General features: G+C 46.3%; 1 protein-coding gene across 1 annotated transcript; it reads left to right on the top strand.

Annotated features, from left to right (window-relative positions):
* The first annotated feature begins 2490 nt into the window (after window positions 1-2490).
* On the top strand, window positions 2491-22056 carry LOC139417231 (transketolase-like). The gene is made up of 14 exons (XM_071166477.1): window positions 2491-2823; window positions 4781-4898; window positions 5776-5889; window positions 6669-6766; window positions 13770-13961; window positions 14079-14197; window positions 14952-15148; window positions 15318-15482; window positions 16265-16421; window positions 17026-17156; window positions 17386-17469; window positions 17632-17725; window positions 20122-20244; window positions 21522-22056. Exons 1-14 carry the CDS (start codon window positions 2717-2719, stop codon window positions 21707-21709), a joined length of 1887 nt encoding a protein of 628 aa, XP_071022578.1. The 5' UTR covers window positions 2491-2716; the 3' UTR covers window positions 21710-22056.
* The last annotated feature ends 872 nt before the right edge of the window (window positions 22057-22928 follow it).

The raw sequence follows: 22928 nt of genomic DNA, 5'->3' as shown, positions 1-22928 counted from the left end.
AATACTTTTTTCTTTACATAGTTGAATGTGCTGACAACAAAATCACACATCAATGGAAATCAAATTTATCAACCCATGGAGGTCTGGATTTGGAGTCGCACTCAAAATTAAAGTGGAAAACCACACTACAGGCTGATCCAACTTTGATGTAATGTCCTTAAAACAAGTCAAAATTAGGCTCAGTAGTGTGTGTGGCCTCCACGTGCCTGTATGACCTCCCTACAATGCCTGGGCATGCTCCTGATGAGATGGCGGATGGTCTCCTGAGGGATCTCCTCCCAGACCTGGACTAAAGCATCCGCCAACTCCTGGACAGTCTGTGGTGCAACGTGGCGTTGGTGGATGGAGCGAGACATGATGTCCCAGATGTGCTCAGTTGGATTCAGGTCTGGGGAACGGGCCAGTCCATAGCATCAATGCCTTCCTCTTGCAGGAACTGCTGACACACTCCAGTCACATGAGGTCTAGCATTGTCTTGCGTTAGGAGGAACCCAGGGCTAACCGCACCAGCATATGGTCTCACAAGGGGTCTGAGGATCTCATCTCAGTACCTAATGGCAGTCAGACTACCTCTGGCGAGCACATGGAGGCCCCCCAAAGAAATGCCACCCCACACCATGACTGACCCACTGCCAAACCGGTCATGCTGGAGGATGTTGCAGGCAGCAGAACGTTCTCCACGGCGTCTCCAGACTCTGTCACGTCTGTCACATGTGCTCAGTGTGAACCTGCTTTAATCTGTGAAGAGCACAGGGCGCCAGTGGCGAATTTGCCAATCTTGGTGTTCTCTGGCAAATGCCAAACGTCCTGCACGGTGTTGGGCTGTAAGCACAACCCCCACCTGTAGACGTTGGGCTCTCATACCACCCTCATGGAGTCTGTTTCTGACCGTTTGAGCAGACACATGCACATTTGTGGCCTGCTGGAGGTCATTTTGCAGGGCTCTGGCAGTGCTCCTCCTGCTCCTCCTTGCACCAAGGCGGAGGTAGCGGTCCTGCTGCTGGATTGTTGCCCTCCTATGGCCTCCTCCACGTCTCCTGATGTACTGGCCTGTCTCCTGGTAGCGCCTCCATGCTCTGGACACTACGCTGACAGACACAGCAAACCTTCTTGCCACAGCTTGCATTGATGTGCCTTCCTGGATGAGCTGCACTACTGAGCCACTTGTGTGGGTTGTAGACTCCGTCTCATGCTACCACTAGAGTAAAAGCACCGCCAGCATTCAAAAGTGACCAAAACATCAGCCAGGAAGCATAGGAACTGAGAAGTGGTCTGTGGTCACCACCTGCAGAACCACTCCTTTATTGGGGGTGTCTTGCTAATTGCCTATAATTTCCACCTGTTGTCTATTCCATTTCCACAACAGCATGTGAAATGTATTGTCAATCAGTGTTGCTTCCTAAGTGAACAGTTTGATTTCACAGAAGTGTGATTGACTTGGAGTTACATTGTTGTTTAAGTGTTCCCTTTATTTTTTTGAGCAGTGTATATATATTTGACCCCCTTTTTCTCCCCAATTTCGATCTTGTCTCATCACTGCAACTCCCCAACAGGCTCGGGAGGTGAAGTAATGCGTTCTCCGAAACATGACCCTCCAAACCGCTCTTCTTAACACCCGCCCGCTTAACCCAGAAGCCAGCCGCACCAAGGTGTCAGAGGAAACACTGCTCAACTGACTTTGGTATTCAGCCTGCAGGTGCCCGGCCCCCCACAAGGAGTCGCTAGAGCGCAATGAGCCAAGTAAAGCTCCCCACCCCAGCCAAACACTCCCCTAACCCGGACGATGCTAGGCCAATTGTGCACCGCCCTATGGGACTCCCGGTCACAGACGGTTGTGACACAGCCTGTGATTGAACCCGGGTCTGCAGTGACGCCTCAATCAAATCATGGTGCCAATTTTGTTCACATATTCTGCCCCATTTTTACATAGCGAAAAGACTGAAGTGAGCAGGCATGGACATATGTGGTGAGAGTTGGCCGATTTTGTTATGGTGGGTGCAGTTGTGCAGTGTAGTATGTTTGAGTGAGTCAGGTCAAAACTGAGACCATAGAGTATCATTAGCCTAGGTTAGTTAGGACAGTGTCATTTCTGAACTCTTCCCCCATCCATCCTCAACATCCCACAGTGCATGCGCGAGATGTTCCCCAATGCTGGTTGGGGGGCACGAGTGAAAAAGTTTGGGAACCCCTGTACTAATGTACCAATGGAGACGAAATGCCTCATATAGCTAACTACCTACAGTATATGCAATCGCAATCTTGCACTTTTCCCTGATCTTTGACAGAAGTAGCAGAGAGTAGCCTACGACAGCGCATTATGCCGACGCCACCCCTGTTGTTTGTCCCTGCAGTACGAGCGACAGTGTTGGTTGACGCGGTGTGGGGACGCCTCCCGCGTGACAGTAAGTCCATTGCACTTGGCCTTGGCAACTCCACCTCCACCATTTCGCCCATGTGTAGCCTACTTTGTGCACTGCCACACACACACGCACTCTGTGGTCGTTGAGCCCGTGTGCGGTCTCTCTCTCCTTTTAGCTCTAGATTAGCCATTTTCATAGGTTTTACCAACACCCCACTCTCTGTAATTCTCTCCGACTCTATCCCCCCGCACAACTTCAAGGCGATTTTCCTAGTCTTTACCCCGACGTTGTTCGTGTTTTTATCCCGGACAGTATTTTGCTTCGTTAAAGTGTATTTTTGACAGAAGTGCGCACAGATGGAGGACTATCACAAACCCGACCAGCAGACCCTGCAGACGCTTAGGAACATCGCCAATCGGCTCCGGATCAATTCTATCAAGGCTACTACTGCGGCAGGCAGTGGGTAAGCACCATGTTTTAATTCATGCTTCAAAAAGAAAAAGAAATGTGCGATATGAGGTGTCCATGCAGGCTAAGCGATAGGTTTACATGCGTAATGACCACGACTCGGACATTGCGCGTATATTACGCATCGCTCCAGAAAAGGCGAATGTTCTTTAATTTTAGCTGTCCATTTGGCATTCATATTTGACATGGATGAAATTGGGTTACATATAGATGTAGATACAATATGCAGCCATTGTGTTATGCCTTATTATGTTGTAATAGGGGTCCCGAGTGGCGCAGCGGTCTAAGGCACTGCATCTCAGTGCGATGTCCGAGCCATGGCCATTACGCATGTAAACCTACCTGGTTCGATTCCAGGCTGTATCACATCCGGCCGTGATTGGGAGGCCCATAGGGCGGCGCACAATTGGCCCAGCCTCACAATTGGCCGGGGTAGGCCGATATTGTAAATAAGAATTTGTTCTTAACTGACCTGCCTAGTTAAATAAAGGTTAAAAAAATAGACTACTCGTTGCAGGTGCATTGATACATTATTTTCGAATGTGCAGTAGCGTAACGGCAGGCCTTTTTTAAAGTCTTTGAATTCATATTTTTTTCTGGTTATGTAAGATGTGAGCGAAAATGTGATTCAATAATGAATGGGTCGTTACACGTGGTGGCGACGTGGGGTTCGTCCGCCGCAACTAAAGGGACTGCGTTCGTGCCTGGCGCTCCAACGCGCCTGCATAAATGCAGCCTTCACCTCCCATCCTCTTCGCAGAGCGAAACGATTGGTGACGGGCTGATTTTGATGCTCGTCGGTCCACCGCGTCCTGGGCAATCTTCAGCCAATGCCCTCCCTTTCTATAATTATTTTTCAGGCTTGTCCTTTGTATATTTTTGGGGCACACGATATTCGGGTTAAGAGAAATGCCAGATAGCGGTAAATGTTGTTAGAACACATGTTATTTATATTTTGAGACATTAATTCATTAGATGTTCTTATTTCCTTAGGTCTGTTTATTACAGTGCAGTAAACAGCTCACATAAAATATGCTATTGGAGGCATTATAACCAGGGACACAACCTTTTTTAGTAAATATTTCTAATTCCACATCGACAAATAAGGCCAAGGCAGAATTATACTTTTTTTTTTTTTTTTTTTTTTTGGGGGGGGGGGTAATTTATTTGTCTTTTAGTTGATGATTTTACTTCAATACATATTTATTTTATTGATTGTCTGTTTTTAACCACCTTTCCGTTTCAGGTTGATTAAAAATCATAATTCTGGTGGGTACCTGGCACCTGTGCTATGGTGAAGTGTTCTAAATGGCCATGCTCTGTTTGGAATCTCATAAGTTATGCTTATAAGATGCTTTCAAATGACGTTTTTATATTGTATTTTTTTTGCATTTTGCTTCGAGCACGGAGTTTTGGCGACAAAACAAAAATACGTGTTTTTTGCTGTCAGCTGTAATACAACTGTTGTAATTGTTGGGTGACTGAATGTGTTGAAGAGGGTCTGCCTTATGTTACAGGCAAATAGTGGATCGATTGTCGTGAATGAGTGTCGATGCTTTATTACCAGATGACGGTTACAGTTGGTACACAGGCTAATATAGGCTTAACTCCGGCACTCAATGAAGAATGAATATCAGAGTTTAAGTCGAGGTGATCAAATGCAGCCGAAGAGGCCTTTGTTTCCTCTGATCCTCCAAACAGTGTGTGCGTGTTGCGAAGTCTCGGCTCTGACTGTCAATGTGTCTGCATGCGTGTGTCTAGTGGAAATATTGGAGGGCGACGTCGTAGTCAAAACTGATTGTAGGTCATTTAGTGTGTGTGTGTGACACTTTCCAGCTATACACTTCAGTGTGAGCTGAGCACGTGGAGGTGTGTGTGTGTTTTATTTGTGCGTGCATGTGTCAGTCAGAGCCCCTGGTCTGACCCCTTGTCCTGTCTTCTCTGGCCTCCAGTCACCCCACATCATGCTGCAGTGTGGCAGAGATCATGTCTGTGCTCTTCTTCCACACCATGAAGTACCGCCCTGAGGAACCCCGGAACATCAACAGCGACCGCTTCGTCCTCTCCAAGGTACCACTCTCCCCCCCTGTCTAGACATCCCTAACCCCTTAACCTCCCTCTGGGGAAACACAGGTATCCCAGGCCCAGATAGTGGTGAAACGTGTACATGCACAGTCTGAAGGCTTCCAAAGGTACACTTTCCCGTATTCATTCGAAGTGATTTAACCTTAATGCCTCTGTGCTCAACCTGTCTAAATTCGATGTTATTGAGTCTGTGATAAAGTATGGCCATCAGACTCCGTTTTATCAAGTTTGTCAGAGTAGATTGGCAGAGTGGTTAGAACCCTTAGCCAGCTCAAGGGCTCTGTATCAAACTCATTCCATTTCCAAAAATCAACCTGATGAATTGATGGAAAGCTGTATGTTCATAGGATTTTTCACCAGTCAGATTGCATTGTCCAGTCTGTGCTGGGAAGAGCCAGCCATATGATTTGAGAGTTTTTAAAGGCCCAATTTGTAGAGTAAGCATGTAATCTGGTGCAGGGACCTGGGCCCTTTAGGAGACCGACCGGGAGGCGGGAATGTACTCCTACTGGGACTACTGGAATGTCATTCATTTTGGAGGTGTGGAAGGAAGAACATTTGGGATGAGTTTCTCAATCCAAGAAATGAACGTGGTCCAGGCACCGAGTGTGATACTGTATGTGAGAGTCTAACATGGGGAATAACAGCTTGGCTGTAAAAGATGGTTGTAGTGAATAGTTGAAGTCTGTTTTACATTAACTAGGGCCCTTTGTGTGTGTTCTGTCTGCATGAGGTCATGTCTCTGTGCGACGGTAACAAAGTCGTAACTTGTATCTGCGAGACTGTTCTCTCTCTCTCTCTCTTTCTCTAACTCTCTAACTCTCTAACTCTGTCTCTCCCTCTCTTTCTCTGTCTCCTCCAGGGCCATGCAGCCCCGGTGCTTTACGCGGTGTGGGCCGAGACAGGCTACCTGAAGGAGAGCGAACTGCTCAACCTCCGTAAGGTCGACTCCATCCTGGAGGGACACCCTGTGCCGGTAAGAATAGGAGCAGGAAGTGACCTGTCGATCCACAAGACAAGACCTTGTTTGTCCCACAAAAAACCTCTACGCTCCACTAACACAATGAGAGTTAGCCTTTTTAAAAGCCTGGCTTATCTTTAGCCCTTTCTTGCTCACAGACCTGTTCACCCATGACAGTTTTTTTTAAACTTATTTGTTAAACAGTCAAATTTATCCTCCGAAACTCTTTTTCAGAGCACTGGTATTCCCTTGTCGAAGAGAGGAAGTCTGAGCACACAACATACAGTCTATACTGTAGTGTAGACTGTATGTGCTTGTGTGACAGACAGGCTGTCCAACGCCCCTTTTGTGTGCACGCACAGTAGCTTCCTAGTAATGCCATGCCCTGTTCACACATGCATGAGTAAGCCACTGATTCCCTCAATTAAGATTCGGTATCTCTCCATCTAATGCTTACACATTGATTTACCCTGTTGAGCTGTTAATATGACCACTGAATGAATGTGTATGTTTAGGAAGTGTGTGTATGTTTGAGAGGAAGTGTGTGTTTTGTGGACAGTGTGTGATTTTGACGGTAATGAGACCTGAATGTGGGTGTGTTATGACTGAGTAGGTAGTCTTTGTGTCGGATTAGTTTATGTCGGTGCAATTTAACAGCGTAGTTGATGTAATGTTTGATGACTTTGTTTAATGTGTAATGTGTGTTTGTTGGTGTAATGCATGTTTATTATGTGCTGTGATGTCTACCATTTGTGCGTGCGTGTGTGTGTGTGTGTGTGTGTGTGTGTCAACAGAAGCAGCAGTTTGTGGATGTGGCCACCGGCTCTCTTGGACAGGGTCTGGGGGCTGCCTGCGGGATGGCCTACACTGGGAAATACTTTGACAAGGCCAGGTGAGAGACCATTCTCCCACATATACACGTCTGCACATAATATGGACTTCTGCATAGGACTCAGTGACATGCTCGACACCCCTCTAAGGTCATTCTGTAGTTGCGCGGTTATACGTTGTCTGGCTATACAAGAACACACAGCGACAGACAGACCAACACACAAATAATCAGATACATAGCATAGACAAAGGGAAGTAAAGCACAAGGAAATATGTGCAATTAAATAAGTCTGATGCGCCCTACAATGAAGGTGTACTGTGATACTCGCCCGCACATAGGCAGAAAGCCGTCCCGTTCATAGACAAAAGGCATGCATGGACACAACAAACACACCTATACTCATGGTGCACACTCTCTGCGAACAACGTGACAATCTGACATTTGACATTTCACCGCCCCTATAGAGAGTAGATGCAAGGGTGTGGGGGTGTGGAGAGAGAGGCTGGCCGTTTCACGGCTGAACATGGTTTGGAAGCCAGCTTCTTTATTGTGCGCAGCGAGTTCCAGAACAGCCACGTGAACACTGGGCAGACAGCCATAGACAGCGTTCCAGGCTCCACTCTCTGTATATGACAAAAGCAGATTCCCCTTTTATATCTGAATCCATAGAAAAAGGCTAGAACAGTAGAGGGCAGCTGAGCTGTACTTTGGGGTTAGGGATAGACTTTTGAAAAAAGTTTTTTTAATAGGATTTTTGTTGTTGTTGCTATTCTCTGGTTTCATTTTTGGACTGTAACAGAGCAGCCTGCCGTAGAATGTACACACGGGGTGGGTTGGATGCGCTTTCTCTGCATTTTGTTCAGTCAATTCTTCTGCTCTAATAATCAGGGCTGCGAGAGAGCCTCCCTCTTTCTCCCTCTTTTGCTCTTCTCACTCCCTTATCTCTCTCACTACTAACCCTTCCTTTGTTTGTTGTTTTCCATATTATGTCTATCTCTGACAAGCTACCCAAGAAAGACCTGAAAATAGCCCATATTAATATAATAGCCTTAAAAAAACAAGGGTCATGAATTCAACAACTTGCTAACGTCAGATAACATTCATATATTAGACATTTCCGAGACTCACTTAGATAATTCCTTTGATACGGCAGTTGCAATACAAGGATATAACATCTACTGAAGAGACGGGAATGCCTATGGCGAGGTGTTGCTGTATATACTCAGGGCCATATCCCTGTAATGCTTATAGAAGATCTCATGTCAAGTGTTATTGATGTGTTGTGGTTGCAGGTTCACCTGCCTCCTCTAAAACCTCTTCTTGTATCTAGATAATGTATGTGAAATGCTAGATGGTGTATTTGATGTAAACAGAGAGGTCTCTTTTCTTGGGGACCTGAATATTGACTGGTTTTCATCAAGCTGTCCGCTCAAGAGGAAGCGTCTCACTTTAACCAGTGCCTGTAATCTGGTTTAGGTTATTAATCAACCTACCAGGGTGTTTACAAACACTACAGGAACTATCAAATATCATGTATTGATCACATTTTACTAATACTGTAGTACTTTGTTCTGAAGCTGTACCCATTTGATGCAGTGATCGCAATATTGTGGCTACATCCAGGAAAGCCAAGGTTCCTAAAGCTGGGCCTAAAATAGTGTATGAGATCATACAAAACATTTTGCCGTGACTCTTATGTGGATGATGTAAACAATGCATCTAGACACTGCACTTGACGAATTTATGACATAGCTTCTTATAATTATTGATAAACATGCACCTGTTAAGAAACTGACTGTTAGAACTGTTAAGGCTCCATGGATTGATGAGGAATTGAACAACTGTATGGTTGAAAGAGATAGGGCAAAAGGAGTGGCTAATGAGTCTGACTTACTGCAAATTGAGATATTTTGCGACTAAACTTAACAAAAAGAAGAAACTGTACTATGAAGCCAAGATCAATGATTTAAATAATTTTGGAAAATAAGTTGTACTTTAAATTAAATTAGGGCTTAAATACAAATTCAACTACATTTTTCATCGAATCAGATGGCTTATTCATCACAAATCCATTTGATATTGTCAATATTGTTTTTATATATATTTTTATATATTTTTTTTTTACCCCCTTTTTCTCCCCAATTTCGTGGTATCCAGTTGTTAGCAGTTACTGTCTTGTCTCATCGCTACAACTCCCGTACGGGCTCGGGAGAGGTGAAGGTCGAGAGCCATGCGTCCTCCGAAACACAACCCAACCAAGCCGCACTGCTTTTTAACACAGTGCGCATCCAACCCGGAAGCCTGCCGCACCAATGTGTCGGAGAAAACACCGTACACCTAGCGACCTGGTCAGCATGCACTGCACCCGGCCCGCCACAGGAGTCGCTAGTGCCCGATGAGACCAGGATATCCCTGCCGGCCAAACCCTCCCTAACCCGGACGACGCTAGGCCAATTGTGCGCCGCCCCATGGACCTCCCGGTCGCGGCCGGCTAGAACAGAGCCTGTGCTCGAACCCAGAGTCTCTGGTGGCACAGCTAGCACTGTGATGCAGTGATTGTCAATTATTTTAAGGATGATTTAATTGCCAAAGTGGGCAAACTTAGGCTGGAAATGCCAACAACAAGCAGTGAGCCATCGTTCTCATGCATTAAACAAATAATGAAAAAAACATTGTACGTTTGAATCTTGTAAAGTTAGTGTGGGAGAGGTGGAAACATTTATTGTTATCGATCAACAATGGCAAACCTCCTGGCATTGACAAATTAGATGGAAAACTACTGAGAATGGTAGCTGACTCTATAGCCACTCCTATATGTCATATCTTTCATCCGAGCCTAGAGGAAAGAGTTTGTCCTCAGGCCTGAAGGGAAGCCAAAGTCAAGAATGGTAAAGCGGCCTTTACTGTTTCTAACAGCCAACCTATCAGCTTGCTTAAGCAAACTGTTGGGGAAAAAATGTGTTTGACCAAATACAATGCTATTTTTCTGTAAACAAATTAATAAGACTTTCAGCATGCTTATAGAGAAGGGCACGCAACATGTACTGCACTGACACAAATGACTGATGGATTGGTTGAAATAAATATTGTGGGAGCTGTGCTGTTAGATTTCAGTAACGTCTTTGATATTATTGACCAGAACCTTGTTGTTGAAAAACCTCTCCCATATTGTGGAATCAGAGCTATCTATCTAATAGAACACATAGTTTTCTTTATTGGATGCTTCTCTGATGATAAACATTTAAAGTGTGGTGTATCGCAGGGCAGCTCTCTTGGCCCTCTACTCTTTTCTATTTTTATCAATGACCTGCCACTGGCAATTAACAAAGCCTGTTTGTCCATGTATGCTGATGATTCAACCCTATACGCATGCGTCAGCAACCACAGCTAGTAAAGTCACTGCAACCGTAAACAAAGAGTTGCAGTCAGTTTTAGAATGGGTGGCCAGTAATAAACCGGTCCAGAACATCTCTAAAACTAATTGCATTGTATCTGATACAAATCATTCCCGAAGTTCTAGACCTGTGGCTGTTGAGCAAATTGAGGAGACTAAATTACTTGGGTTGTAAAACGGTCAGGTTCTAAACATATTGACTCGATGGTTGTAAAGATTGGGAGAGATCTGTCCGTGATGCTCTGCACCACACTCCACAAGGCAAGTCTTGATTACTGTCCAGTCATCTGGTCATGTGCTGCAAAGAATGACCTAGTTAGGCTGCAGCTGGCCCAGAATAGAGTGGCACGTTTTGCTCTTCATTGTAATCAAAGGGCTAATATCAATACTATGCATGCCAGTCTCTTGGCTAAGAGAATTGTTTGCATAGTTAACTTACACACAGCACTGACACACACACGTACCCCACCAGACATGCCACCAGGGGTCTTTTCACAGCCCCCGGGTCCATAACAAATCCAAGGAAACATACAGTATTATACAGAGCCATGAGTGCATGGAACTCCCTTACATCTAATATAGCGCAAGTGAACAGCAAACCTGTTTTTTTTTTAAACAAATAAAGCAACACCTCACGGCACAACGCCTCCCCCATGTGACCTACTTACGTATGTGTAACTGATAGATGCAAACACACACACACTACATGTTAATGTATGTCAATTGTAAAGTATTTAGTCTGTAATGTATTTGTTATTATGTGTCGGACCCCAGTATGACTAGCTGTGGCCATTGGCATCGGCTAACGGGGATCCTAATGAAATCAACAACAACAAGAGAGCGTGCTCTTTCCCTCGCCTCTCGCTCGCTCTCATCCAGCCTTAACTCTGACTTGTCTGTAATGTATGACTGCTTTTGTTACAAACTCTTCCTCTTATGGTCTGTGGCCCCAAAACATACAGCCCTACATGCTTAGGCCAGTGTCACGGATAAAGGGAGTGATCCATGACTCAAATGACTGAATGTGTCAAATACACTTAGCGGGAGGGTGAGGATTAGTGAGTCAAAATGCCACATTACAGCTTTAAACCCTCACTGTTTAATTGATTCAGCAAATGGCGTTTGAATATGATTATCCATGCTTAGCTGATCAAAGTGCAACGTAAAACAATTTGGCGCAGGTTCACAAGGGTGTGCGTGGAGACGACGTTTCCCTGTCGTTGGGTCTATGTTTGACAGAACGCCCTGAGGGCGCTCGGTACAGGTTTGGACTGTGAGCTGTCAGTTTGATGTGTTCTGTTCTCACCCCTCTAATACTCTCACCTTGTACTCTCCCTGGGGCAATGCTGTGGCATTATATGAGAGAGGGAGAGCATCTCTGTCTGAAGAGATCAGCTTTAGACTAGACTGCTCGCCTCAAACCAATGCATTATGGTAAAATACAATATGGGTTGATCCATAACCTGTCTAAATAGAAGGTTAAATTAAAGGTTAGACTGCGTAGTTATCCTGTTACACGCATGAAGGTGTATTTTAAATATGATTATTATCTATTGTCTTTCAAAGGCTTTGTGTGTTTGAACAAGGTCTCGATCTCTGTGCTACGAGGGGCACCCAAACTCCTAACTAATCCAGGCAGTGCTTTAGAGTTTAGAGCTGCAGAAGCTCAGTAATCCCTCAGAATGTGTAGGATACACTCTCCTGTGTGTGTGTGTTGTCTTAAGTGCATACTTACACACACACACACACACGCCGTTATGCACATTTGAAGGGTTACCTCAGTTGGGTTACCATTGTGTGTGTGTGTGTGTGTGTGTGTGTGTGACGGTTGTCTTCAGAGTGCCCCGACCTAATGCCCTGTTGGCATAGCCTTTGACAGCCAGCGATTTTATTAGGGATGGCAAAACGTTAATCTGTGAAAAGCTTTTGACTTTGTGTAAATAGCTCTCTTCCAACAGTGTCATTCCTCCAAAACAATAGAGTCGTCATTTATCCATTCATATGTTGATATCTACTTTTGTCCATGTAATTAACGAGCTACATAATCACCATTATCATCAACTCATATGTTATAACAACCAGTCAGTCAACACACTGCTATTGTATCATATACACTATATAAACAAAAGTATGTGGACACCTCTTCAAATTAGTGATTCGGCTGAAATGCTCAGCCGCAAAGTGATAGGTCACACAAGCTCACAGAACAGGACCCTCGAGTGCTGAAGCACATAGCGCGTAAGAATCATCTGTCCTCGGTTGCAACGCTCAATACCGAGTTCCCAACTGCCTCTGGAAGCAATGTCAGCACAAGAACTGATAGGAGCTTCATGAAATGGGTTTCCATGGCTGAGCAGCTGCACACAAGCCTAAGATCACCATGCGCAAATCCAAGCGTTGGCTTGAGTGGTGTGAAGCTCGCCGCCATTGGACTCTGGAACAGAGGAAACGTGTTCTCTGGAGTGATGAATCACGCTTCACCATCTGACAGTCCAACTGATAAATCTGGGTTTGGCAGACATCAGGAGAACGCTTCCTGCCCAAATGCATATTGTCAACTGTAAAGTTTGGTGGATGTGGAATAATGGTCTGGGGCTGTTTTTCATGGTTCAGGCTAGGCCCCTTCGTTCCAGTGAAGGGAAATCTTAACGCTACAGCATACACTAGACGATGCTGTGCTTCCAAATTTGTGGCAACTGTTTGGGGAAGTCCCTTTCCTGTTTCAGCATGACGATGCACCCATGCACAAAGCGAGGTCCATACAGAAATGGTTTGTCAAGATCACTGTGGAAGAACTTGACTGGCATGCATTGAGTCCTGACCTCAACCCCATCGAACACCTTTGGGATGAATTGGAATGCCGACTACAAGCCAGGCCTAGTTGCCCAACATCAGTTCCTTCCCTGTAGAGTGGAGTCTGTTTATAGTAGCAAATGAGGGGACCAACTCCGTATTAATGCCCATGATTTTGGAAATAGATGTTCGACGAGCAAGTGTCCACATACTTTTGGTCATGTTTAGTGTACCATCATGTAAGCCTATTAGATTGTGTTGATTTAAATTTAAATTTTAAATTGCAGCTCAGAGGTTTAGCCAGTGTGTTGGTGCAGGGAAGGGCTTTCTGTCTGTCTGTGAGTCGTGAGAGGTGCTGCAGCTCCCCTGAGGCGAGACTAACTGAGAGTAACCGGGAGGGAGGATGTTAAACGGTATCTGGTCCAGGTGTCTGTGGCTCCCTCTCTGGGCTCCGGAATGCTGTCCGGTTCGGAATGCGTGCCGTAATGCGTCGTGTCTCGGCCGATCTTCTCGCTTTAATGAGAATGTGTCTATTTGACTGGAAAGCTGTCAGGCCCTGTTAACCATGCAGGGTGATGGGAGCTCCGAGAGGGTTTCAACTGTTTCTGTTCGCTCTGTATTCGGGGAGGGCGGTTGAGGGGCGGCCTCATTTCGAAGATGAAGGGTGGGGGTTGTGTGGACAAATTTCTGCCGGAAGGGGAGGAGATGTTGAGGGAAAGTGTTATAATTTCATTTCATCCCTTAGTCAAGTGGTAATCAATTGAAAATTGTGGATTAGTCATATTACTCTACATGTTTATTAGTGTTTATTTATTACAAAAGCTTTACTGCTGTGATCTTGCGTCTAATTCTGTCTGTCTGTCTGTCTCTCCGTAGCTACAGTGTGTACTGCCTGCTGGGTGATGGGGAGATGTCTGAGGGCTCGGTGTGGGAGGCCATGGCCTTCGCCTCTTACTACCAGCTGGACAACCTGGTGGCCATCCTGGACATCAACCGTCTGGGACAGAGTGACCCGGCTCCCCTGCAGCACCATGTGGAGAAGTACCAGAAACGCTGCGAAGCCTTCGGGTGAGTGCTGGGAGAAAGTCTGTCCTAGAACATGTGTGGCCTAGAGACCGTGAAAGTGGGCCTGAGAATGTAAATGACTCCCACCAATTTTTCCCTGGTGTGTGTATGTGTTTGTAGGTGGAATGCCATCATTGTGGACGGGCACAGTGTGGACGAGCTGACTAAGGTTCTGAGCCAACCCCGTCACCAGCCCACCGCCATCGTAGCCAAAACCATCAAGGGCAAGGGAATCCCAGGTACACACTCCCCAACAGTAATACAGCTCAGAAACTGAATCCCATGTGCCCCTATAGGTACTAGTACAGACGGGTTCACCCAGAGACTAACCAAACCCTAATACTATACCGGGGTGGGTGAGATGGAAACCCTGCTATAGCAGCACTACCTTTTCCTGAAATATACTAACACTGCTTGATTGGGACACTGACAGACTCCCCTCTACTCATCCACATTCCAAAATATCTGTGGTGCTCGGCTGCTGCTTTGTAATCAATACCTACTATCAAACCCAGCTAATCCTAAAATCAAAAAGGCATAATCTGTGCCTGTCCCTTAAAATACATAAAGTTATGTCTGATGGACCTGAATAAGCCCTCCCTGTCTCCTCTGAGGGGCACCTAAACATGTGGTAATCTGGGCAGTGCTTTAGAGATGTAGCTACAGCAGCCTGTTAATCCCTCTGCATGTGTAGGACACACTCAGATCACTGGCCTTTGTCTGGTTATTGTCAGTAGGGCTTTTGATGTGGAGCCCTGACCTATGGAATTGTCTTTTGATGGCCACTCATGTGTAAGGCTTTGTGATGAGAGGGGAGGGTGGGGGGAGGGGGCGTTGAGGAATGCGTCATTTACGATCATTCGGTGCTGGTATCATCAAACGGATATATAAAATGAGCAGATTGCCCACCAATCGATGCACTGCTTATATACATACTAAAGCCGTATTCGCTGTGCGTGTGTGTGTTTTCCGTGTTCTCTGTGTGTGTTATAGCTGCGGAGGACAAGATGGGCTGGCATGGGAAGCCCCTGCCTAAGGAGATGGCTGAGGGGGTGCTGAAGGACATCCAGGCGCGCATCATGAACAGTAATAAGCGCCTGTACCCCGCTACGCCCACTGAGGACGCCCCGCCCGTCAGCCTGCGCAACGTTCGCATGCCCAGCGCACCCAGCTACAAACTCGGAGAGAAGGTGCGTGTACTTGAGAGGGAGCAAGAGCGTTTGAGAGAGAGAGAGAGACTCTTTAAGTCCTGGAACAAGGCACGGGCACTATCTGAACTTATGGTGATGGACGGCTACACTGACCTGTTTAAAATAAAAAATAAATATGAACTAACCCATTGGTTGTGTTTGGCTCCAGATTGCCACGCGGAAGGCCTATGGCATGGCTCTGGCTAAGCTAGGCCGCTACAACGAGCATGTGGTGGCTCTGGATGGCGACACCAAGAACTCCACCTTCTCTGAGCTCTTTAAGAACGAGCACCCCGAACGCTACGTCGAGTGCTACATTGCCGAGCAGAACATGGTAAGCTTAGCCGACACCCAATGCCACATATCTGACCCGAAAAAAATGTCCTCTTCTGCTTCTTTTCACCCGCGTGTGAATTATTCACCTCTGACATTCAGAGTGCCACACCCACACTTCTAGGGCCTGGATCCATCTACCTGGTTGGCTAAGAGACCTATTAATTCGTAATGTCTCAGCATGATTCCAGTGGCAGTTCCTTCAGAGGCATCACTGGCAGGTGTAATGGGGCTGTATTGTGGCCTGTGACTCGTTGTGACTCCCACACACAATAGAGAAGTAAAATATAGATCAGATGTTATTTAGATGAATTCTTTACCCTGGCCGTGCTGTCACATCAAATATTATTAAGGGATTGGAACATTTTAATGCTTTGCTGGATTTCTGAGTATCCTGTTGTTTGTCCCTGACAACGATAATGCTCTATGCTAGCTGACGACACTTTGCTTTGCTGTACCTAATGTACATGGCATTTGTTTAAACCACCAATGCATTGTATTTTCGTGAGTAAAAGCTCTCACTGACCATGTCTCACACAGGCCCCATTCCCTTAGCAAGGCCTCATGGGGAACAGAATGGGATTTCTCAGGGCTAACAGGAAATGAAATGGGACAAACAGAACATTTCCCCCCGTATGAATTGAAAGATGCTGGCTCCCTTCTTATGTGTCTAAAGATTGATGTGAGGCACTTTGGGCAGACTGTGAGAACACAAGTTGCTCAGGCTTCTATCTGGTCTTTGTAATCATGAACACCGCTTTCCTCCCTCTCCTCCTCTGTCAGGTGAGCATTGCGGTGGGCTGTGCCACGCGGGACCGCAACGTGGTGTTCGCCAGCACCTTCGCCACCTTCTTCACGCGTGCCTACGACCAGCTTCGCATGGCCGCCATCTCCGAGAGCAACATCAATCTGTGTGGCTCCCACTGCGGCGTGTCCATCGGTCAGTCCGCCCACTGACCTTTGACCCCCCCCCCCCCCCATAGTGAACTGTCTGTGTAGTGACCCCTGTGACTTCCTCACTGTGACCCTGACGTAGCTCTCAGCACTTGTTCCTCTGGGACTGATTCAGCCCACTGCAGAAGACTTGGCTTACTGTCACACAGTGCTTCCCCTAAAACTGTTTAGGTGGAGAGGGCCTTTGGCTTCAGTTGGTTTCGACCAAACATTTTGGTAACAATCCTGCAGTGGGTTGAATCGTTCCCTCGTTGTTGACCTCGCGTCGTATAATCCTGTATTATTTCCTGAATCCTGAACTTTGCTTTTGTTTCTTCACATCTTCCTTCCATCTATTAATGTATCAGTGTGGCACCGGCCAGCACTCGTTCCCTCCCTCCCTCTCTCTCTCTCTGTGTCACGGAAGTGGTGGTGGCGGGGCGGCCAGGCTTCCTTTTGGTTCCTCAGGTACATTGCATGCCCACGCCGACTCGCCCCACTGAACGCATGCCTGCCCTGTAGCTTTCACTTTCAGCAGCCCCAAACACGCCAAGTGTTGTTCTGTCTGACTTGCGCGTGTGTATGTACGTGCGTGTGTGTGTGTGTTCTAGGAGAGGATGGTCCTTCTCAGATGGGCCTCGAAGACATTGCCATGTTCAGAGCCATTCCCACGGCAACCATTTTCTACCCTAGCGACGGCGTGTCCACTGAGAAAGCTGTGGAGCTGGCCGCCAACACGAAGGTACTCAGATCCCTCTCTATCACATCTGCCTCTTGCTTTGCGCCCACTCTGCAATATGGTGGTAGGCCGTCATTGTCGATAAGAATTTCTTAACTGCCTAGTGAAATGAACCAAATATATTGTGTTCACACAGCTGCTGAGTGTGACTCTGTTTTAATAAAGCGGTCTGATAAATGACAAGGTAATGAAAGTCCAGAGGCCGATTTGACACGTTTCATCTGTGCTCCAGGGTGTGTGTTTCATCAGAACCAGTCGCCCAGAGAACACTGTTCTTTACAACAGCAACGAGGACTTTCATGTGGGACAGGCGAAGGTATGGAGACCAATTATGTTATTTTTTTTTACTGCACTGCCCCTTTAAAGACTTACAACTGTCTTAGAGTACTTACATGCTTGCGACATTATTTGAATTGAAACATGCCTAGATAATAGAAACATGCCTAGATAATAGAAACCTCCATCCCTTGTCCACCAGGTTGTGTACAAGACCAGCGATGATCATGTGACGGTGATCGGAGCGGGCGTGACCCTTCATGAGGCACTGGCAGCTGCTGAAATGCTAAAGAAGGGTACAGAACCGGAATTTTGAAAAGTTACATAGATCCGTCACAGTAACTCGGTCTATATTCTACATTTGCTGTCAGTAAATGTGCTCTTTACCAAGGCGCTGATGGCATCAACGTCTTCTGAGTGACATATGCACGCACACACACAAACATGCTGACACTTTGTTGTGAGATTGGTCCCATTAAGGCATTGGACCGTTCATCATGATCTGGAGCAGGGATGGGCAACTGGCGGCCCGCCCCCCTTTTGAAGGCTCTCAGATGGAGATATATACTGTGTATATATACAGTGCATTCAGAAAGTATTCAGACCCCTTGACTTTTTCCAAATTTTGTTACGTTATAGCCTTATTCTACACACAATACCCATAATGACAAAGAAAAAACAGGTTTTTATAATTTTTTGCAAATGCATATTACAAAACCTTTTTACATAAGTATTCAGACGCTAGTTTTTTTCCCTCATCAATCTACACATAATACCACATCATTTTTTGCAAATTTAAAACTGAAATATCACATTTACATAAGTATTCAGACCCTTTACTCAGTACTTTGTTGAAGCACCTTTGGCAGTGATTACAGCCTTGAGTCTTCTTGGGTATGACGCTACAAGCTTGACACACCTGTATTTGGGGAGTTTCTCCCATTCTTCTCTGCAGATCCTCTCAAGCTTTGTCAGGTTGGATGGGGAGTGTTGCTGCATAGCTATTTTCAGGTCTTTCCAGAGATGTCAAATGTTATCGTCACATACGCGTGTTTAGCAGATGTTAGTGCGGGTGTAGCGAAACGCTTGTTTGACCAGGTTCAAGTCCGGGCTCTAGCTGGGCCACTCAAGTACATTCAGAGTATTGTCCCGAAGCCACTCCTGCGTTGTCCTGGCTGTGTTCTTAGGGTCTTTGTCCTGTTGGAAGGTGATCCTTCGCCCCAGTCTGAGGTCCTGAGCGCTCTGGAGCAAGGATCTCTCTGTACTTTGCTCCGTTCATCTTTGCCTTGACCCTGACTAGTCTACCAGTCCCTGCCACTGAAAAACATCCCCACAGCATGATGCTGCCACCACCATGCATCACAGTAGAGATGGTGCCAGGTTTCCTCCAGACGTAACGCTTGGCATTCAGGTCAAAATATTTCAATCTTGGTTTCTCATGGTCTGAGAGTTCTTTAGGTACCTTTTGGCAAACTCCAAGCAGGCTGTCATGCGCCTTTTACTGAGGAGTGGCTTCTGTCTGGCCACTGTACCATAAAGGCCTGATTGATGGAATGCTACAGAGATGGTTGTCCTTCTGGAAGGTTCTCCATCTCCACAGAAGAACTCTGGATCTCTGTCAGAGTGACCACTGGGTTCTTGGTCACCTCCCTGACCAAGGCCCTTCTCCCCCGATTGCTCAGTTTGGCTGGGCGGCCAGCTCTAAGAAGTCTTGGTGGTTCCAAACTTCTTCCATTTAAAAAAGATGGAGGCCACTGTGTTCTTGGGGACCTTCAATGCTGCAGGAATTTTTTGGTACCCTTCCCCAGATCTGTGCCTCGACACAATGCTGTTTCAGAGCTCTACGGACAATTCCTTTGACCTCATGGCTTGGTTTTTTATCTGACACGCACGATGATCAATGAGCTCAATTTTCGAGTATCATAGCAAAGGGTCTGAATATTTGTGAAAATAAGGTGTTTTTTTATTTTTATACATTTGCAAACATTTCTAAACCTGTTTTCGCTTTGTCATTATGGGGTAATGTGTGGTAAATTGATGAGTTTTTTTAAATGTATTTAATCCATTTTAGAATACGGCTGTAACGTAACAAAATGTGGAATAAGTCAAGTGGCCTGAATACTTTTTATCTATCTAAACTTGTTATCATGGTCAAATTACCTGCTGGGAGGCCCCCATTTGATTTTGTTAGACTCACTCAAATATAATCTAAAAAATTGCAAATATTTCTCTCCACCCTATGGCAAAATGTGTAGAATTGCAGCAAACTTGCTTTAAAACGGCAACATTTTCTGTACACCCTATGGCAAAATGTGGAGATTTTGCACAAAATTAACTCTAAAACGTAAAAAGAATTCTCTCCACTGTCAAGAGCGGGGTCAGTAAAATGGATGTGGGTATGCAGACCTGCAAGCAACTGCGGCCCCTCATGATGAGTTCTGATTTTTTTTTATGTCCCCCACCCCCATGAAAGTTGCCCATCCCTGATCTGGAGTATATGTCAACTGTATTGGCACTCTTTTAATACGCATTTACACCCCAACATCCGAGTCAGAGTGCTCCGGCATTGACAAATGTTGGGATATCTCTCTACTCTCTCTCTTGTATTGGTTAAGAGGAATTATGATTTCACATTGACTGAGTCCTATTAGTCCTTTTCTGTGGCTCATTGCATGATCTTGTGTTTTGTCAGAGAGGATCAACATTCGAGTGATTGACCCTTTCACCATCAAGCCTCTGGACTCCAAGACCATCGTCGAGCACGCCAAGGCCACCAGGGGACGCATCATCACAGTGGAGGACCACTACTACGAGGGTGGGTACTCTGCGCGCACACAGGCTGCCTTCTGAACGCCGGTTATTTAATTCCAGTGGCGTATGTGGCGGAGTGCCTCTGAGGTATGTAGTAACAGATATAACATTATGGAGTTGCCAGGCATTCCTATGATTTGTGGTTAACGCGCTCTGATATTGAGAAGTGACATGGCTGCAGTATTTAAGCATGTGGAGGAGGAGAGACTAGCGTCCCTCAGTGTTTTTCCACTTCAGCTCTGCTCTGGCCTTTGGGCTTTCACTGACCTAGAAAACAGGAGGGGGGGGGGGGGGGGGGACACACAAGTCCAAAAGTGTGTATGTGTGGTTTTATTTTGGCACATTTGCCTTATTTGTCCCTTGGGATTTATACAGTCCGTTGATGGAACTAAACAAAGAAAGGAATGAGCACAGCCACAGTCAGCATCTTAACATTAACTAACCCCCCCAACCTCCCGAGTGGTGCAGCGGTCTAAAGCACTGCATAACAGCATCTACAGACACCCTGGTTCGATTCCAGGCTGTATCACAACTGGCCGTGATTGGGAGGCCCAGCGTTGTCCGTGTTTGGCCGGTGCAGACCAAACCCTAACTAGGCAAGTCAGTTCTTAACTGACTACCAATCCCCACCCCCATCTATACATGAGCATGAATAGTGTATTGTGACAGGTGAGCATGCAAGGGCGAGGTGGGGGGACGGGGGTGGGCGTCCACTCAGAGCCACAGGGGGTGGGAGGACCATGTGTGAGGGAGAGGAAGGGGAGGCTGTGTTTGGGGTGTTAGCGGGGCTGTATGGAGAGACCCAGACCTCAAGAACCCCCATAGTGCAGATGGCTACTACAGTAAAGTGGTAGAACGCCCTCTCTCACCCCCCGGCCCCCCTTCGCCACCCCCGGCCTGATTGTCAGTCAATGAGTGGGTGGTGGCAAGGCCTGTCAGGGAGGCTCAGGTCCCAGAGCTGCTCAGTGGGCTGTTGAGGTGTCAGTGATACAGGGTCAGTGGATTGGAAGACAAAATCGATGTATAGATTGGACTGACTGGCCAGCTACTGTACATGCTGTACAGCAAAGCAGGGTTTCACTGCACAAAGACAGACCACTCAGCAAGATGGACACAAAGGAGTTTGAGAAGGATGTAAGATGCAGTCTTAGCACTTAACACATTTGTCCTATGAAGACCCAGAAATTAGTGCTCCCTAGTCCTACACTTTGTGACAAATGTTGTTATACAAATGGCTACCATATAAATGTGATTGACTGACATGTGGTTGTAATTATTTAGGGGGCCTGGGAGAGGCCGTGTGTTCAGCTGTGGTAAATGAGACGGGCTTCAATGTGCACCGTATGGCCGTGGCCCACGTTCCCCGCAGCGGCAAACCCACTGAGCTCCTCAAGATCTTCGGCATCGACCGCGACGCCATCGTGCAGGCCGTCCGCAAGATGCTCAGCAGCTCCGCCAACGCCAAGTAGACCACTACCGCTGCCACGGCACCGGTCATGGAAACCTCAACAGGGAAGCACTTCTGGCCACACCTGCTCTCCCTCTCTGAGAATAAGAAGTATGAATCAAATAATAACTGTCAATGTGGTTTTGAACCTTGACCCCTTTTAAGTTCAGTACCCCCACTCCACCCCAGAGAAAGTAATGAGTACTGCTGTCGTCTAAGTAAGCAGTGAATGTTTTTTTGAGTAATTTTTGTCCCCCCCAAAAAAATCCACATTCGACACAGTGTGTGGACATGGGTCTGGGGTAGAGCACTGTTTTTAGCCCCTCCTGACCGGGGACTTCACACCAATAAAGGAATGGTTTCTTCACATCCCTTGTCTGTTTTTTTTCATGTCTTGTTCCTGCAGGATGTCATGTCCATAATCAAATACCGTCATGCACATTCATACACACACACCCACACACACACACACACACACCTACAGAGCATAGCCTACATGGCAACACACACATCGACTTGAGCCACACCTGATTCATTCTGGTGCAGTGTGACTGCTAAGAGTTTGGACCATGGGGCCCTGTCTGCATTGAGAGCTGAACATACAAGCACATAACCACCATGTGCTGTGCATATTTCATGTGTGTTCAATAATTGAAAAGCCTATTGAAAGATTCAAGACCACTGCATTGTGTGCAGACAGAGATGCTCTTTAAACATCGGGGTCATCCATCAAGATGAGAGACGGTAGACTAGTGATTGCACAGAAACCCACCACAGGAATCTGATACAAACTGCATATACGGCTGCTTTCCCTCTAGCCTGAAGACATCTGAGCGGGAGAATATAGGCTAACGCATTTTGAGACGCTGAAGCAGGCTAATCTCTGTCCCTTGGTGAGAGACAGTGTAGTTTAACAGGAGGTGATATTCCATGGTAATCACTGTATTCAAGCCTAGGGTGGGTTTCCTCCATAGGTTAGTGCATGTGATACTGTGACTCAGTGGTTCCCAAAAATGATACTTTTTTAAATTTTTTATGAACTCAGTCCGGGTTTCAATTTACTCTTGAAAGTTGTAATAATGGAATGCACTAGTAGAATCCTCTCGTCAAGTCAGTCATTGCATTGTCAGAAATGTCCAGATCAACTAGCCCACGTCAGCTAACATTTTTAAACTAGTTTTTTTAGGCCATAGAAATAGACGTGGGGCGCAAGATGTTCCCAAATGCTGGAAGAGGGGTCT

Source organism: Oncorhynchus clarkii, chromosome 9 (assembly GCF_045791955.1).
Source record: "Oncorhynchus clarkii lewisi isolate Uvic-CL-2024 chromosome 9, UVic_Ocla_1.0, whole genome shotgun sequence".
Lineage (NCBI taxonomy): Eukaryota > Metazoa > Chordata > Actinopteri > Salmoniformes > Salmonidae > Oncorhynchus > Oncorhynchus clarkii.
This window is presented reverse-complemented; position numbering and strand designations above follow the sequence as displayed.